The 20,231-nt window shown below is 44.4% G+C and overlaps 1 protein-coding gene across 6 annotated transcripts in view; it reads right to left on the reverse strand.

Annotated features, from left to right (window-relative positions):
- PATJ (PATJ crumbs cell polarity complex component) overlaps positions 1-20,231 on the reverse strand; it is a 1,201,300-nt gene that overhangs the window by 1,075,207 nt on the left and 105,862 nt on the right. For all 6 annotated transcript variants that reach the window (XM_069232550.1, XM_069232545.1, XM_069232547.1 and 3 more), the window contains exon 6: positions 7,847-8,045. In XM_069232550.1, the coding sequence (XP_069088651.1) occupies positions 7,847-8,045 (199 nt within the window). The remainder of the gene's footprint in view (positions 1-7,846; positions 8,046-20,231) is intronic.

Here is a 20,231-nt window from a genome sequence, read left to right on the forward strand (position 1 = left end):
GAAAAGTGGCAACTAGTATCCATTTTGGGACCAGTCTGTGCGAACCCCATTTACAGAATATAAAAGCATACATATGCACGGACCACATCCTGTCAGCTACTAATTTGTTGTGTGGATCCTTCGTTTGCTAGTCACTGTGCCACATACTGCAATTTCTATTTCCATATAATTAAGATCTCTCTGTGCAGTCATACGTCTATTGGGGTTCCATGCTGGGTTAGATAGAAGGTTGTTCAAATCATTGATTAAAGATGGCCTTTGTAGGAAGTCAGTTTTTTTCTAACCCAGAACATTTAAATAGCATGTAAATGAACTATACAAATATTTCATAAATTTATATATATAAAAAACAAATATAGCTAGATAGATAGAAAAGCACTTTTTTGGAATTCTTAAGTGTGATTGAATTAGAGATTTTAAGAGGTTCAAAACAAATCAGAAAACCTTACTTGGTGATGGGTAAATTATAATTATTTGCTGAAACCTGATTTTCACATAATATCACTTGTATGCTATGTCATTTTAGCATTAAAATTGCTTGTCCATGGTAAGGTTCGTGGTCATTTCAATGGAAATGTGCTATCTGTAAATGACAGTGCACTACCACATCATGCTTCACTGATCTATTTATTACAAGGGAACATTTTTGAACATGATCTGAGAAACAATCCTGTCCTCTCCCTAATGACAATGCTTTTAGTGAACTAAGAAGCAAGTCCGGGTTATGTGTACCCTATATATGCGCTGGATTTTTATTATACATGGAGCAAGTTTAGTCTATTAAATCAAACAAATACGTTTTTGTACAGCTGATATGTTTAACTCGCATATTTGAAGTTGATTTCGTGTGTGATAATTGCCATCTCCAGTGAAATCAAATATTTGCCTAGGATCACACAATATGAGACCAGTGTATGGGTCGAGTATATTATTCAAGTCACTAGACCTGCAGGTCTAGTAACATTTTAATGATTTTCTGAAGCCTGCACTTATCACCGCTGACTAGTGCGTAAAATGAGGATGAAATGCATGGTACAAGGTTACCCTAATTAGCTATTAGATAAGTAGTATGATTTGTCGTAGATGACATGCAACTTTTACAAAAAGACAAAGGTTGCATTTTGTGACGTAAGGATAAACCAAGGTCAAAAGTCAGATATAAATATATTTTCAAGGTAAACATCGGCAGCTATAGCTCTGCTATGTTTATCTGCACTCCCGATATGGATTTAAAAAAAGAAGAGATTGGGATGTGCACTTATGAATGTTAGGCATATATGGGTTGAACTTTGGGACAAACACGTTCCAGCACATGGGAGGATGAAGAAAAATACCATAATTTAGGACTTTTTGTAAAAATTCTCAACAAGTGCATTTGTTGCATTAAATTCAATCCAGTCAGAGAAAAGGCAATTTACTACATACCAAAATAAATTCGTAAGGTGTGAAGAATTTGAAAGCTTCATTGTGGTTTTACTGTTGATATCTAGCACCATCCATTCAGCTGATCTAAACTCGCCCTCACACCCTCCAGTAATGACCTAAACACGTCTCATCACCACTCCTCTTTCCAGATCTCAGAACAGATATTTATCCTTATTTAAGTGTCCCAGCACCCTGTCTCTTTGGAGAGGATTACCTACTGTAGCCTTGGTTGAGATACGGCAATGGCCCCACAGCTTTCGAAACACAGGGAAATTTCCTTGAGCAATATATGCCAATTTCTCACTCCAAAATAATAACTATAGTTTCTGCAACCAAAGATCCACTGTAGGGACCTGTACTTTTTTTCTGTAATGTCAATATTAACTGCTTGGCTGGCAGGAGGTGGCGAGTGATAGTCCAACCGATCAAAGCATGTTGGGGGTGAATACCCGTTGATGGGCAACTCAGCAGAACCACAGCTGGCACCATTCAATTTCCCCTCCTGTGGCCTGTGCAATTCCCTATAACACTGATAACCAGAAGCCCCACAGAATATGTGTTATGGAATCGAATCCTCCACTTCCCATACAACAGGTGTCTGACTTTGTTTGATCTATTGCATGTAACCTACAAGACACAAATGCCGCCGTACAGACTCTTACAAAATGTTTCACTCCATTGAGCAGGTCTGGCAAAGTGGTTCGCTCTCTGAAATATCCACGCCCATATTTTTTTGTCAAAAGTTACACCCCACTTCTTTTATTAGTGTTGTAATAGGTGTTTACTTTGGGACTCCTGTGTGTTCAGGATCCAGTAGAGTCTAGAAAACAGGAGTGATCGAGGAGAGCGACTGAACGATATTCTCAGACTGAGTGAACTGTTAGTCACCGCCGTGCCCTCGTCTTAGTCTGCAGGACCCAGTGCCCGAGTTGTAGAGAGTCAAAGTACTCAGACTATAAAAACACAGACTCTTTTTATGTCATCTGAAGATTTGATGGACCCCCTTGTCACCGTGATCCCACAATCTAAAGCTCCAAGCTTTAGGTTTCATTCTCTCCAATCCTGGGCTGAAGTCAGCATTCTCGAACAGTGCAGTGAATGAGGAGGGGTAGATAGTTGGTTCATTTTTTAGTCTGATGCCATTGCCAAACTTCTAATCTGGCTCTTGTAACCAGGTAAAGTTACAGATTACGCCCTTCTTGCTCTTTGGGTACCACTCAGACTTTCCCCATTGGGCCAGTCGCCAAATTCTCATCTATGAAGCAGCATTGTTTCTCCTCATTAATCAGAGTTGGGAACTCTTGTAGTACTGCAGAAGGTGGGACAGACTGATACTACTCCCTTGCTAGGAGCTTTTGCCGTCTTCAGCGGAAGCTAGGCATTCCCTCTTCCAAATAAAGGAATAGAAGAAGTCTTGCAGACAATTGATATCACAGAACTTTAAGGAACACTGAAGGGCCCGAAATATATATAACATTTTTGGCATCCATGTCATATTCATTATGGCTTAAATACACCCCACCGAAGTTAGCATGTGATTACTCCAGGATGTGATGCCCTCCTTAATCTGCCTTGTCAGGGCTGAAATATTCTCAGCAGCCTGAGACAGTTTTGGGGTTAATTTAATTCCCAAAAAGTGAATAACCACAGTCATCCACTGGAAAGGCACGAGCATCTACAACTCTTCCAATACAGGGACCTAAATAAAAATAGCCACTCAGATATATTTTTTAAAATATATATCTTTATTGAGTTTTGGTTTTGCCTAAAGACCTGGTTCCACTATTCATGAAACCTCATCTGTAACAATCCCCAAGAAGTCCACCCTTCTCTTCCCCATTCGACACATTAACTACACTGGATACAGTAACCGACAACCTTGCTGCAGGTCTGCTCCATTGTCCACTGCATGGTGAGTGGGAAAGTGGCCGCCTGGGAAGCCCAACCTGCCCAGCGCAGGCTCTCTGAGTATGCTCCTACCGCCAGCCCCTGTGTCTCTAGCCAATACCATTCGTCTTCCCCTTAAGTTCCATAAGTGTATTCAGCATACCCTTTAACAACATCAAGTCGTCCACCTTTTCATTGGTGTGCACCTCCCTCATCCATCTTTCGTCTCCCAGCGTCCATTCACCCTCATGTCATTTCGCGGAAGCCCTAGGGGCCAGCCAGTGTATTGCCAACCTGCACTTGCCAAACACTAAACAGTTAGGCAAAGTGGTATCTAATTTTACCCTGTTTCGGGCACGTATAAGCCCCAACAGGCAGTGATTAATTGCGTTGTCCATGAAGATGGTGGTTGTCCTGGACAGATTCGTCACCACCTCTCTCCAGAATTCCCAAACAGAATTACACACCCTTATTATATGGAAGAAGGTGGCTCTGGGGATACAGCACCTGGACATGTTGGCGATCTCTGTGGGCAGATTGTGAGCATCCGTTTTGGTGTGATGTATATATGGTGTATAAAATGAAAATTAATCTGCTTAAAGCGAACATTGCTCGTTACATGCTGAACCAAGGCGCACGTTTTCTTCTAGTCCCCGTCTGTCAGTGACTCTGCCGGGTCCTCCTCCCAGCGTCTCCTGGCCGTCGGCGGGGATTGCAGTCGATCTGCCTTAAGGACCTTGTAAAGATGTAAAGTTAAATTTTTTGTGTGAGTGCAACCCACCAGAATCTCCAAGGTAGTCCTTGTCCGAGGTCTATCTGGGAAGCATGGCCACACCTCTCTTGCAGTCCTGGCCAGCATAGCACAATATAGAAATTGGTCTGCTCCTATACCATATGTCTACAGCTTCTACAAAGGTGATGATTTTGTCACCCGGATTCAGGTCACTAAGTGTAGTGCAGCCCCCCTCCTCCCATCTATGCAATGACATATTCTGAGTGACCTGTCGGATTTGTTGTTGTAACCAGTTCGGGGGCACATCTCGAAAGGATGGGACGGGGCCCGCTTCAAGACTCGCTTAACCATTGTCTGCCATTCGCCCGCCACCCTCCTCACGATGTATGGAGTCTCTGAGCGGCGCCGCCCCTTCATCAAACAGACTGACAGTGATATATCATCTATCAGTCCCCAGCCACTCAGACTTCTTAAGGCTGATCCGGAAGCCTGATATTTCTTCAGCACCACTAGTAACCCTTTCAGCGATTGCTCTAGTGTTGTCTGCACCACAAGGATATCTTCCACAATCGTCTTATGTTCCAAGGTGTCCTGCCATAATGTAATTCTCTTAATAGGTGGGTTGTCTCTAACCTTAAGTGAAAATAAGTTGATACAGATCTGGCACTCTTCTATTTTTTACCTCCTTCAGGTACCAGCTTCTCAGAGTGGGGCTTAAGTAGAGCGTAAGGAAGACAGACATAAAATATATTTTAAAACTGCCTGTTTTCCAGACAACGTTCCTCAACTACATTTCATGCGTTTTCTTGTCCAGGTTCTTCGTTACCTCACCTAATTTACTCAAACACTTTTTTTTTCTTCTTTTCTACTTTCACATTGCATTACGTTTTTCTTGGAGCAGCATTTTTATCATAGTTCTAAATATGGATGGAAAACCATAAGTGGTTATTATGGTGAGCTAACAAAACGGCACCATAATATAGGATGAAGTTAGAAGGCAGACAGATGTGCAGATGCAGGGATATATACCTACGATATGAGTCTAAGCATATAGGGCCAGATGTAGGAAGCCTTTTGCGCCTCGCAAACAGCGAAAAACGCAGTTTGCGAGGCGCAAAAAGCTAAACGCGATGCAGGATCACATTTTGCGAGTCGGTACAGACTCACAAAATGTGATTCCGACTCGCAAATAGGAAGGGGTGTTCCCTTCCTATTTGCGACCGCATCGCGATGTAGAGTTGCTTTGTGACCGCGAAAGCGGTCGCAAACCAACTCGCAGTTACCATCCACTTGAAGTGGATGGTAACTCCTTCGCAAAAGGGAAGGGGCCCCTTTGTGAATGCCCACAAAAATATTTTTTCAGAGCAGGCAGTGGTCCTCTGGACCAAGGCCTACTCTGAAAAAACCGAAACCAAATGGTTTCGGACTTTTTTCTTTTTGCAGCTCGTTTTCCTTTAAGGAAAACGGGCTGCAAAGAGAAGAAAAAAAACTGCTTTATTAAAAAAGCAGTCACGGACATGGTGGTCTGCTGTCTCCAGCAGGCCACCATCCCCGTGAGTGCCTAGACTCGCTATGGGGTCGCTAACTGAAACCCACCTCATGAATTTTCATGAGGTGGGTCTTTGCGACCCCATAGCGAGTCGCAGAAGGTGTCTGAGACACCTTTCTGCATCTCGGATTGCGAGTTGCAATTTGCGAGTCGCTATGACTCGCAAATTGCAAGTCGCAATTTTTTAACTTACCTACATCTGGCCCATAATCTGGAATGTATGGGAGATAGATGATTAAGCAGAACATGTGGGTGTGACAGAAGGCTGGCACAAGGTATGAAAGAAGGGTGTCTGGCAGGTAGGAGACAGACAGGAGCTGATTCTGGGTTCAAGGGCAGAGGAATAGCTACCACTGGTGCATCGTGAAAAGTGGCACTGAGCCAAAGGATCCACAGCACCCTTATTATACATATCTTTTAGAACCTAACAAGGAACTGGTAGCCTATTTTCCGTGCCACCATTAGGGTCCATGACAGTATGTGAGATGCCACTTAGGAAGTCGGATGTGCTAATGGTAGAAATAGGCCGCACTTCTAAGATGAATTATGGGCACTGGCATTTTTTTCAGCTATATTTTTTGCAAATTAAGCAAAAGGACACAACAACTGTACTTAAAGATTCCCCAGCTCAAGACAACCAAAGCCCCAAGCATGGCCTGCACCTGATCAAGACTCGGGTGCTCAGCTACTATCTGGAGTTCAGCCCCACCAAAACCAGATATCTGGTCCTAGCTAAGAATAAAATGCAACATCTAGTCCATAACTGACTCAATGACATGAACCTGGATGGATTCAAACCCCAACCTTCACCAAACATCAAGGTTCCTTCCTAGATCACCATCTTATCCTCAAGTATCCCATCACCAAGACAAACAACAACTGCCTGATACCAGATCCCTTTATTATAGGAAGTGAAACCGCTCTTCCCATGAAGCAACTTCAGAGCTACTGTTCAATTTTTAAAATTAGATATTTACATTGTAAAATCATACACGAAGGTTGAATTAAGTAGAGCAAATACATGGCCAGCGGTATTATAGGTAGAGCAGTTATATTACAACATTTGTTGTTTCTTGGTGGTTCATATACTTACTCTGAAGACATACTGCTACCACACATATGCTCATTCTTACTACCATTGCATGCATATCTTCAGCTTGTGTACAGATATAGACTCCATTACAAGCAGCCACAAATGTCTGAGGTCATAAGATCTGGCCAGTGTTGTTTACAATAATGTCAAAACGGTTCCCAAATATTCTTGGGTTAATTCTAGTTGGGAAGAAGTTAATATATACCTCTCAGTTAGGTTCACCTCAAATGACATCTTTCACCTAAGTAGGCATCCTTGAGAGGTGCCCTTTCCAACATCCTATTGAGATGCTTCTGTTTGCTACAATAGAGCTCTGAGCTTTTGACTAGGCATGTCGGCAACATATCCCATTATTACAACCAGTTGTGCACATACTATCACATAGGTTTATTAACTTCCACCACTACAGCTCGCAAATAATCACAGATCTCAAGGCAGTACCATGCTATGTGCATAAATCCAGCATCTGGGGTACCAGACACCTTGGTCATGCGAGAGCTCCATCCAAGTTCATCTTGTGCAGTAAATCTGGGGTCATACATGCCATATGGAGAAATTTGTAGTGTATTAAAAGATGTGTGTAATTAATTGGAGGACAGTTGTGCGGGCTGTGTAAAGCAATAAGACTATATATCTTCCCACCCTTGTTCTGCTATGTTAGTTGCCCATTTTCCCCATTACTGGTACAGTTATATCACATCTGTTGCCCGCAGACCATCTATACAATATGGTCACTAATCCTCGCTCCCCTTGTAAGTGGAATCAGTTCTGCCGGTTCTTCAGGGAAGGACAGGCAATTTGCTGTTACTGCATCACGTAGCCTAAGGACAATTGCCCCATCCATGCCTGGTCGTGTCTTTGAAGCACATCTATTACAACCAACTCGATAATGGGTGGGATAGCTGGAGCTGGAATATTTTACAGTGGACAATCTAGGAATTACAATACTGGAAAAGCCCTAGTATTCTTGCAAGTGCACGAGAACTGCTGTTTCAAGCACTCATACTCCTGCATTCAGATGGTGGAATTGCCCTGCTCAAAACAAGATAAAATAAATATTTTACCCTTGCTAGATGTTCGGAGGAAAAAAACAAAATTGTGAGCAGCGACGCCTATGCAATGTTGTAAAAATGAGGCACTTCAAATGTAATGCACTTACCGCTTCAGGAGATGTAATGCCACTTGATATGCTGGAAGCAGCTGTGCTATTTCGATTACCATGTCCCCTTGCAACAACCAAATGTATGGATCCTGTAGATTGTTGAAGCAATGCAATTGCCTGCTGATGAGAAATATTCTGATCCACAGGAGTGCCGTTAATGGCTAATATGTGATCATGCTCCTTCAGCCTTCCATCCCTTGATAACACATGGACAGGAAAAAATATGTTATGTGTAAAGGTTGTAATGCAAAGAGTACGGGTAAGCAGACATTTAGAGTTACAGTGCCATGTAAAATCTCTTTATTTTCAATACTTTCGTTTTCACCTACCTGTTCAACCACCTCTACTTCCCATTTGTGACAATTACAGAAACATACATATATTACCAAACTGTTCGACAAAAACACTGATAGAAAATAAATCTATGATTTGGTCCTTATGTTGGGAGGCTCAGGGTGTGGAGAACCTCAACCCCACATCATGAGGGGTTGTGCATTCATCTATTAAGTTCCTAAGTGGCCCAGGCACTTGGGTGAAATGGCAAGTGAGCTGCAGTGGCATGGGGAAGTGATGTAGGAAAGGTGCATGGTGGTCCTGAGGTTGAATCCCTCTAAGGGGAAAGAAGTTTATCTGACAAGCCTTCCGAGTGAAGGCGCTGCAGTGGTGCAGTATAAGATATAGAGGCAGATCAGATCACCACCCAAAGAACAAATTACTTACCTTTGGTAACACCTTATCTCGAAGAGACAATGGGGGTTATTCTAACTTTGGAGGAGGTGTTAATCCGTCCCAAAAGTGACGGAAGAGTGACGGATTTACCACCAGCCGTATTACGAGTCCATTATATCCTATGGAACTCGTAATACGGCTGGTGGTATATCCGTCACTTTACCGTCACTTTTGGGACGGATTAACACTCCTCCAAAGTTAGAATAACCCCCAATATCTAGTTGCAGATTCTTTACCTTTGAATTTCCCCAAGGCAACATACTGGATCGGGGGAATTGTGTAAGCAGTACCCATTGACACTGTCAGGTGGCGATCGGCTCCATGTCTGTTGTCTGCGTCATCCGCGCAGAATGCAACATTGCGGTTCTTATTTAGATGCCACCCCTGCGTGCTGACGTCAGTTTCTTTTCATGACTTTCCATGCCAGAAGCATAGAGACATAAAGAAACTGACTACTGATGCATCGAAACTGAGGCCTTGAAGGGGGGAGTCCCTGTCCCTAGAAATCAGTTCACAGAGCAGGAAGGATGGATGGGTGGGTCGGTAAGGAATCTGCAACTAGATGTTGTCTGTGCCAATTAAGGCGTTACAGAAGGTAAGTAACTTGTTCATCGGATAGAGACTTCCTTTGAACAGATACCCAAGCAATACCATCCGTGGAGCTGGGTCTGCAAACCAAGAGCATACAAGAAAGTCCTGCTAGACTGAACGGGCAAACTGCCCACCCCTACTGACCAGACTGTATAGGCAGTAGTGTTTGGTAAAGATGTGTAGAGATGCCCTCGTTGCCACCAGACAGATATCAAGGACTAGAACTCAGTGTGCTAATGCAGTGGTCTTAGCTTTAGCCCGGGTAGAATGAGCACGCAAACCTTTGGAGGGTTGCTTTGTGGCCAGTGCGTAGCAGGTCTTAATACAGAGAATGACCCATTTGGAGATGGGCCGCTTCTGCACTGCCTGCTCTTTCTTTGCACCCACATAACTGACAAAGAGTTGACCATCTAACCAGAACTCTTTGGTTGATGAAGGTAGAACACCAATGCTCATTTTGGGTCCAGGCAGTGGAGTCTCTCCTCTGCCTTAGATGGTTGCGGGGGTGCGTAAAAAGTATGCAAGGGAATGGACTGGCCTACATGAAAGGGTGTAACCACTTTTGGCAGAAAGAAGGCCATAGTGTGAACCATCACTGTCAGAAAAGATGGAAAGGTAGGGTGGCTTTGGTGACAATGCCTGCAGCTCACTCACCCAATGGCCACAAGGAAGGCTGTTTTCAAAGTGAAAAGCCTGAGATGACAATTGTAGAAAGGCTCGAAAGGAGCACACATCAAAAAAGTCCAAATTCAGATCCCATTGAGGCATAATGAATGAGGGAAAGAGGAGGGTAAGACCTTTAAGGAACCTACGTCCAAAAAGAAAGTTGATCAGGCTACCTAAAAAAATAAAATAAAAAAAATCTGAAACAGCAGAAAGATAAAGTGCCCATAGCAGAGCCCTCCTGGGTCAAGTAAAAGATAAACAACATAACCTCAGAGAGAGAGGCAGAGAGTGGGGGTCAGACTTGTCTGTGCACCAACCCACAAATTTCTTCCAACAACAGGCAAATACCATTTTGGTGGAGGGATGACTGCCTGCCAATATTATGTTACAGACTTTGGGAGGAAGGGCAAAAGCTGTAAACTGTTGCAGCTACATCTACACGCAAGAAGGCAGAGTGTGGAAAGGTTCAGGTGCAGAACAGTCCCCTGCTGCAACAGAATATCCTCCTAAAGGGGCAGTCTGATCGAAGGACCTATGGACATGATCAGCAGCATGGGATACCAGACTTTCTGTGCCCAGTCTGGCTTCAGAAGGATTACTTAGGCCCGGTCGTTCTTAATATTCTTTGGAACTCCTGGCAGCAGTGGTATGGACAGAAAGGCGTACAGGAGGTCAGAGTTCCCCTCAAGATGAAGTGTCTCCGAGCAATTGTCGCCTTGGAAAATCCAACACACAAAATTTCTCACATTGCGCATTCTATGAGTTGGCGAACAGATCTAACCAAGGCTCTCCCCACTGCTGAAAGAGACCTTGCACCACCTTTGAATGGAGATGCCATTCATGACCCGCCAGGCATTTTTGGCTGAGTTTATCTGCTCTGGCATTCAGACAGCCTGCCAGATATTTAACCACCAGGGATATGTCCTGCTGTTCCAGCCACATCCAGTGGCGCAGAGTCTCCTGACAAAGGGTTCACAGCCCCACCCTGCCCTGCTTGTTGCAGTACTACATGGCGGTGGTGTTGTCCATGAACACCTAAACCATCTTTTCCTTGATAAAGGGAAGAAATGCCTTCAATGCTACCCACATCGCACAGAGTGCCAGCAGTTTGATGTTGAGTCCAGATTCCGCCAGAGACAAGATGCATCTGATCTCCATCTCTCCCAGATAGCTGCCCTGTTTGAAATTGGGTCTCTAGTTGGCAGTGGTATACAGCCTTGTCCAAGTAGAGACCACAATCCTAGTCAGGGTAAGTCACAACACAGTCCAAATTAACTTGTGCCACCCTCTGGTCGCTTGGCACAGAGCAGGTAGGCTTAACTTAGAAGGCGATGTGTAAAGTATTTGTGCAATAACTCATACAGTAACAGTGAAAACACCACAAAAAGTACTCATACCAATTTCAGAAAATCTATAATATTTATCAGACCAAAATAAGACCAAAACGCCCAAAATCCAAGATGCGCAACTCAAGATATTACTTTTTAAAGGTTTAAATGAGTCTTCAACCTTAAGAATCATTAGTTGTATCATTTTAACACAAAGTACCTGGGATGTGTCAAAAATAGCGACGCATGGGGTGGAAGAGAAGGAGATGCACTGAAAAATAAGGCGCAGCATTGGATTTTACGACGAGTCACAGGTGATGCGTCTCTTCTTTCTGTGCTGCAAGGTGATGCATCGATTTACAGAAGAGCAACCTTGGAACCTCACTGAGATGCAGAGATATTTTGACGCCCAGGGACGATCGAAGCGTTGAAAATGCTTAATGCGCTGGTAAGAAGGAGCAGCAGTGTGTCAATTCTGTAAGCGATGCAGAGATGTTCCAGCCGCAAGGCAGGTGCTGCATCGATTTCTGGAGATGTTGCGTTGATTTTCCGACGCACTGGGATTTTCTTTTCTTTGGTTAAGTCTTTGTGGCCCTGAGACTTTAGAACAGGAGGCAAGCTTAATCGAAGCCCGTGGAGAGCACTTGTGGGGAAGGCAGAGTCCTTCCAGCAGTCAGGGGCCAGCAAGGCAACAATCCTTTTTCAGCAAAGCAGTTCAGATGAGTCCTATGGGCAGCCAGGCAGTGCCTCTGACAGGCCCCAGGTGTAGATCCAGTAGAGTCTAACTTTAGAGGGTCAAAGACCTAGCATATATATACCAAAATGCCTTCAAAGTGTGGTTCTGAAGCGCATAAATTCCCCTTTCAATTCAGCCCTGTCTGCCAGGATCCCTGAAGGGGGGGAGGGGTTTGGGGGGAGGGGTAATCTGTCCTTTGTGTGGGGTCAGGCCACTGGCCTTTGAATTGTGACAGCCCCTCCACCCGTCTTGCCCAGGGAGACCCATTCAGTATGCACATGAATGCAGATGTGACTGACTGTCTGATGTTTATGGCTGTCAGGGTGGAAAGCACAAGGGGAGCTGTCAACCAGAACAGCCCAGACGTGGATTGGAGACAGGATGTAAGGCACAGAAGATAGTAAGTGTAGAGAAATACCCACTTTCTAAAAGTGGCATTTCTAAAAAAGTAATACTAAATCCAACTTCACCAGTAAGTAGGATTTGCCATTACCATTCTTACAATAGTAAACATGACAGGGCTACTCCTTTCAGATCAGAATCTACCACTTAAAAGTATACAAGGACAGTTCTAATGCTGGTCTATGAGAGGAACAGGCCTCACAGTAGTGAGAAACATCTTTGTGAGTTTTTGACTACCAGGACATGTAAAACACATAAGTACATGTCCTGCCTTTTACTTACTTAGCACTCTGCCCTGTGGGTTACCTAGGGCCTTCCTCGGGGGTGGCATATGTAGAAAAGGGGGGTTTAAGGCTTGGCAAGTAGTTTTCAATGCCAGAGTGAAGCGGCAGTGAAACTGCACACACAGGCCTTGCAATGACAGGCCTGATAAATGGTTAAGGGGCTACTTATGTGAGTGGCACAATCAGTGTGCAGGCCTACTAGTAGCATTTAACTTACAGGCCCTCGGCACATCTAGTGCACTTTACTAGGGACTTACAGGTAAATTAAATATACCAATTGGGTATGAGCCAATGTTACTATGTTTTAGGGAGAGAGCACATGCACTTTAGTACTGGTTAACAGTGGTAAAGAGCCCAGAGTTCTAAAGCCAACAAAAACGAGGTTATAAAAAGAGGAGGAGGAAGGCAAAATGTTTTGGGTGACCCCTCAGAGAGGGATATTTGCCAACACGCCCCATCCCAGGAGTGACATGTCAGTCACTACAGTCAGATTTGTTTGGGGAAGGGAGAGGGATCTGCCTCTGACCCAATCACAGTTTACCACCACTACAGATCTTGTGCAGTTCCCTCAGAGATCTTGAACTTTTCAGACAGATTCCCCTGATGCTGCACCCACTGGAACATTAAGTCCCACTTCACAGCCCACATATGCCATCTGGCATCTGTCACCAGGAGGATCAGAAGGCCATGAGGCCCAGCAGCCTCTGAGCCATTCTCACTGAAATCCGGGGTAGAGGCTGAAACATCGTAGCCTTACTATCCTGGACTTGCCGCTCGGAAGGGCAGGCCTGAAACTGCACTGAGTCCAGAACAGCTCCGATGAACAGGAGCATCTAAGAGGGACCCAGGACCCAGAACACCCCTTCTTCTTCTGGGCAATACACACTCAATTTGCGTCCTAGATTGGACCTAAAAAGTAGTCCAGTCCTGTCCAGCTTGATCCCACGCCTTTAGTGTTTTGATGACTTTCTAGTCTGATTGGGAGTAAGTGTGGGGTCAAACCACTCCCGTAACTCTCCTTTTGTGTTTTACTGGCACGGTGGTTGGCCTGGAATGGACGTGGCTGGAGACCCCTTCTGTATCTATGAAAGGGCCAAAAGGCAGAGTGGGGGGGGTGGGGCAAGTGGGCACCACATGGCAAAAAGACCTTGCTGTAGCCCGAGAATCCTTTAAGCTGCCTTGTCTCTGAAGAGATGGTTGCCATCTAAGGGCATGTCCATCAAGGTAACTTGGACATCCCCTGAAAAACAAGATGTCCTCAGCCAGCGTGGAGTCTCTAGGCCACTGTCAAGGAAACCACTCTGCCCAGCGAGTCAGTTGAATCCAGTCCGCAATGGATTGTGAACTTCACTGCATCTCTCCCATTGGCAACAGTCTGAGAGAGTACAGCCTGGGACTCCTCCAGGACCTGCGGCAGCACTTGCACAATTGTATCCCACAGCATATGGAATTTATGACCGCAGTGCAAGGCTGGTGAAAGGAAACATTTTCCCAATTGTATCCAACCTTTTGGATTCTCTATCCGGGGGTGCAGAAAAGAATGCAACCTGGGAGGTAGAGACTTGGATAATGAAGCTCTCAGTGGTGGGATGTTTCATCACAAAACTTGGGCACCTGGGGCGGGGCGATGGCAGCGGGAAATTGTACTGTTCACAGGAGCCACTGTGCTGGGTTCGGAGCAGGTACCCAGTAGGACATCCTTGAGGGCCTCAGACAGGAGCATGGGTTCTGAGGTACAAGCTCCCGGTTGTAGCACCTTTGTCAGGAGATTAGTCCTGATGACCACCAAGAGCAACTCAAGGTCCAGGAACTCAGCTGCCCTCCTCACCACAATGGAACAGGAAGCGCCCTCCACCAAAGCTAAGGTAGGGGAGAAATCATGTCAGTATATGAAGTAGCCACTCCACTGGCATCACCAAAGTCTGCACGCCAGTCCATAGACTGTTCTTCCTGGAGCTGGTATTCTAAATGGTCCAGCAACCCCTTTCCTTCATCCCCGTAACCTAGCCCATAAGAAAGGGGCTCAGGATCAGACATAGGGGGCAAGGCTTTTGTTGGTACCTAACTGGAGGTGCACGATGCCCATTCAGCTCTGTGTCGGAGTTTACAATGGGGGTGGTGCCGCCCATGGGCGCAAATGGCACCAGCAGCATGGGGAAAGGTTGAAGTGGTGCGACTGATGTCGGTCCGGATCCAGGACTGAATCCTTCAGTGCCCTTGGTGCCAAGGCCGAAGTGGCCGGCGTGGAACCGGAAGGAGCCCCGTTCTGACTCTGCAGGGCACTAAGATGCTCCAGCGTTGTTGGACTGGCCTCCAAACTCTGAGTTGGGCAAGGGTCATGCCAGCTGCCGGAAACTCGGGGAGGCATGGAGTCAGCCCAGGCACAGGCTCAGCACAGCGAGGCCTAGAAGGACGATGCTCCCTCGTCTCGTCGACCGACAGACAGACAAGGAGAAGTTGAAGAACGCTTCGACTTCTTAGATTTCTTCTTGCACCTGGACTTACCCTGAGGACTTGAAGTAGGATGACGATAGTGGAAGACTCCATGATCGATCCCGGGACCTTCCTCTCAACCGAGAGCTCGACTTGCGCAAAGTTGAAAGTCTGGCTGCCATCAGCTTCAGGGACTGCTCCCTCAAACACTTTGGATGCATGGCCCAACACTCTGAGTATGACTTCAGGTTGTGGTTGTGGTCCAGGCACCAAAGACATACAAGTGTAGAACCGTCACGGACATTGCCTGGTGACATGAACCACAGGGCTTGAACCTGGTCTTCCTCAATGACATCTTTGATGCACCAGGAGTTGAAAGCTCCAAAAAATATTTTACAAAAAGTTGAAAAGAGCCCGTCAAAAAAATGACTGAGGGTAGCTCTCTTCGATTCATCCTTTGCTGGGGGCACAGAAAGAAAAAAACTGGAGTCAGTATGCCAGGGTGGGGCCTATATAGGAACCGTGACGTCATACCGGTGCCGAAGACACCGACAACAGAGTCAATCAACACCACCTGAGGGCACGCAGGGGTCCTGCTCACAAAATTCTCCGGATCCAGTCTGACGCCTGGGGGAAATTAAAAGGTAAGGAATATGCAAGTATAAGTCTCTATCGGATACTTTAATTTTTGACCATCATCTTGCTGCAAACTTTGTAAACGGGTAGCTGTGAACAATCTGGCGTCATTTTTTCTGCTTGTTTGATCCACCAGAGCACATGGAGGATAGCAACTGATAAAGATGGGGACAGGTCAAAGTGAAAAATAGGCAAGAGGCGTAAAAGGCAAGCCAAAGTGGGGCAATAATAACCACAAACATCCCACGAAGAATGGCGACATCAGTGAGGCTTGCAGGTGCATCGGGTTTACAACTTTTACAAGTGGAAGCTCTTTTACTGGCAGCCACTCAGAAGTTGCAAGCAGCAACATGAAATGTGGAGGCCCTCAATGATTATGGGAGCCTTTATCAAGTTTAACACTGTTTATAAGGAGCTATCTGTGACTGCATTTCTAAAGCCCTATAGCTAAAATTGTCCCCTTGGCGGCATGTATCTGCTCTCTCACTATGCTAGAGTCACAGTTCAATTTTATTCAGCTTGACGACTAATGCCTAATCAGGGCCACTCCCAGACCTAAATATTACTCACACCCAAATCACAGAAAGGCTGCTAAAGAAAATTCTCAAAATCTGACCACATGAGGTCTAAATACTCAATACAGTTGAATTTTACTTCAACCCTCTAAGAAGTTAGACTTTATCTCATGCCCAATTGTGTAAAATGGTGCAATAGTTTTGTATTAATAGTGAACCCAATTGAATCCACACAAGCGTTAGAGGAGACACTTAACGGCACAACATCAGAGACCAATAGTTACTTTGTCCTAGCTTATCAATGGAGCTCAATACAAGGGAAGAAGAGGTCTATTGAAGCAAGGACGTGTATTGTTTTGTCATCAACCTTCTTGCACTTCAAATGGATAAGTGAACATAGAAGTAGGCCAGCCACTGAAATTCTCGATCCAGTCTCGAGCCTAAAGCTTGGCTCTCAATTAGCTCGAGGTCCAGTTGGAACCTCGAGCACATAATGAGCTGAGCGTTCATGTGCCTTCTGCCTGCCATCCTCTTTTGATGTGGTGTTGTGGCCAGAGCTGCAGACTCTGAAACTGGGAAACCAGGTTCGAGTCTCGGCATTGGCCCATCATCCTGTGATTCTGGCAAATCACTTACTCGCTCTGTGCCTCTAAAAAATGAACGTGACCTTCTGTAGTGGAACAAGTACTCAAGTAAAGTGCTCCTAAAACCTTCGGTAGGGTTGACACATTGTACAAACTGCAGAAAACGCACAAAGAGGTAAAAACATAGCCTTAACATAACAAATGAAAGACAAATAATTACCTATAAATTGGCTGATCTATACAAAGTGAAACCAGAAAACCTAGATAAACCGTGGCTTACCCCCCTTTAAATGGTGTGATCTTGGTAAATATTTTATTTCACCAAAACGTCTTTTTCTTCATTATCGAGTATGAAAGCACTTTCAAATATGTGAGGTAAGAATACAAGTTGTACAACAACATATTGTGTTTCATATCATAGACTATAATGTTGCTTTATAATGATCTGGGTCACCCACAGGTTTTACCTGACAACAGTCTTGCCTCTTACTTCACTAATGGTTCATGTTTAAAAATGATCATGCTTATAAGTATTTCTCAGTGCGGTGCTATAATGTGACCTATTAATGTCAAAGCTTCCCATTGCCAAAGAAGTACACATTTTGAAGAGGCTATAGCATAATTTGCACGGTTTGTTGTATTTACAAAGAGACCATTTTCGGGGCTCGGCTCGTGCACGGGGCAAAGAGGCGACCCAGACTTTTGGTATGTTCTCTTCCTGTTAAGTTGTTGGCCCTCTCACCTCTAAGTAAATAGAACAGGCCTACCGATAACGGATGCAAGGTATCAGTGTGTAATGGGAAGAAGATGAGTTATATGACAGCCTACATCACAATCTCAGCTGGCGCACGGCTCAGGCGGTAACTGCTTAAATGTGGCTAGGCCTTCTCATTCTGCTTGAACAGATAAAACAGGGTAAAGCCAACTTCGGTAATTGTGCTTTGACTGAGGAACAAATGGCGCAACCCTTCCCTCTCGTGTATCGATTATTATGTTAACTACAGGCAAACAACCTTTTCGTAAAATATGTGGCTAGACACGTCGCTTAATTATAGCGTTTCACTGACAAGTCCTGAGATTGAACTTTGCAATAATTTTCACACTGTGTGTAATGTGTGGTGGTTTGCGTTTTGATTATCATTGTAACTTCTCCCAGGCTGCATTTGTCAGATATGCTTTGGCCATTGCCTAACACCGAACAAATCAATCACATATGTTATTTTAGCTAACGAGCGGTGCAGTTGGCTGGAGTCTTTCTTCTTCGGACTTCTGACTGGTGCGGTCATATAACTTTTTCAAGACTTGTCTTTGTATAAATTTGGATCTCTGAGCTACACAGATTAAAAACGTGTCGCTGAATGCTCAAGCGAGTTTAAATGGTACTAGTGAGTCTAGTGCTCTAAGACATCAGGCTGTTAGCTAGAACAATCACAGTCTGAAAGATAATGCTTTTCTTGATTTTCTTTCTTTGTAAGAAGTCCATGTGATGGCTGCCATCTAGTGTTACTGCAGGTGTTTGTTACCATTTTGAGACGGGGAATCCGTTACGAATTTCTTCTTCCTTTTTATGAGCACGAGGTTGTTTTCAAATTTAAATTCAACGTTGTTTATTGCTGCGGGGCCAGACATTTACGTGTGCGCTTAGTAAGCCTGTCACAAATGTGAGGAACAAGTATTTCTGCCATAATTTGACATTCGCAAATCAGTAAGTTAAGGAATATTTTTTCTAATTTTCAGAATTAAAACATTATCCCTGAAAATTTTGACATAAAAAAAAAATCTTGTAAAGAATCCAACATTGACGGATGAAGTTTCTACTTTTTAAAGAAACACTTATTTGTAGGACTGGGACCGTGGAATCTGGTGTAAGTAAACATCTTAAGAGCAAAATTAGCAAAAACACAACCAGGCCCAATATGACAAGTAAATATATAGCTAGATTATATAAACCATACGTTATATTTAATGATCTGAGGACATACATTATTCGTTTTAAAACACTGGTGAAACTGCAAACCTGTAATAGGTTTAGCACCTACAGATAACGTAGTGGGTAGACTTACTTTAGTTCTTAATGCTGACCGGATAGTGATTCCTTGCTGTTTGCTAAACCTAAATGATGAGCAACGCGGAAAGCGATTAAGAAGCAAAAACTGAAGTTGATACTGTGTTCTTTGACTTTAATTCAGGCAACGGAGCCAAGTACAGTAATCAGAGTCAAGGGAAAACTGTCAGTACTACAATGGCACAGTACACAGGTGTGTGAGGGAGCAAACTGCACCCAACAGTCCTTGCCTGCATAGTGATTACCTATGAACAGAAATGGAAGACCCATTCCCAGTTGCAAAAGAAGGAGCTGTGGTTGGGTAAGCTGCTCTTAGCAAAGATATTTTCATGCATTTCTTATAAGGCAGTGTTTGAGGAATCTACAGTACGAGCTGTTTTTGTTAGCCTTTGCACAACATGTAATCAGTACTTTCTGTCAAAGGCTAGGAACACTGTGCACAATATTCTAGTCTGTGTGCCCGTTCATGAGACAGCTTCTAACTTCTAGACACAGCATTGCATCAGAGCAGTACTTCCAACACAGTATGGGTTTATTATATAAACAACGCACTGACCCGGAAGGGCAAAGAACATTTTGTCCACGAGCACCCTGGGGCGCATGCCGTGTTTGACATGCAGCTCTGCTGGCGCTAAACTGTCAGCTCTGAGAGGATTGCCATCTACCTTGTGTAGCTCCTGACACTGTCTTCAGGTATGGGACCGAGATTAATCCCTTAGATAGGGCCAGGCAGAAGGGGACACCCACTATGCTCTCAAGTATAGCCTTAGGGTAAGTTAGGAACCTGTATAACACCCAGAATCACATTCACCATGGTTGAATTGTTTATCTTCTTTATCAGGTTTATAATGCTGATTAAGTTCCTTTGTTTTATCTGCCTAATTATCAAAGCTCATTAGCTTCGTGCTAGACTGCAATTGTTTCAATAAATGGACAGAAAACCTATCTCGCATCTCTTTGTGTCTCACCTGGGCATGCAGGAGTCATACCACGAAAGGATAAGATCTGTTTCCACGACTTCCCTGCGGAGTCAGAGCCACATGTTTAGGTTGCAATAACACCTTCCACCACGGTTAGTTTAAGGGTTCAGGTGAGGCACTGTGAGCTAGCCAGGATTTGGGCCAACTTCTGACGGTGTGGATAGTCTTAGGATTCCACATTTAGAAGCTCTGTTGTTCTAATACGCAGTCCTATTATCATAGTAGGAACCGTAAAACATGGTGTCACCAATGTATTTAGGTCAGGTATTTATTTAACAGGTCTCTTGTGAGTAGTTTCTCTTGTGTGCCCAAGGTGCCCTATTCACCATCATATGCAGACGTCAGTGGTGTTAGGGAAATATCCTCCTAAGCAGTATAGATAGCACCTATATTTGTCTGTAGGTTGTTCAAGCTTGAACATTTAAAAGGATAC

This window comes from Pleurodeles waltl, chromosome 4_2 (genome assembly GCF_031143425.1).
Source record: "Pleurodeles waltl isolate 20211129_DDA chromosome 4_2, aPleWal1.hap1.20221129, whole genome shotgun sequence".
NCBI lineage: Eukaryota > Metazoa > Chordata > Amphibia > Caudata > Salamandridae > Pleurodeles > Pleurodeles waltl.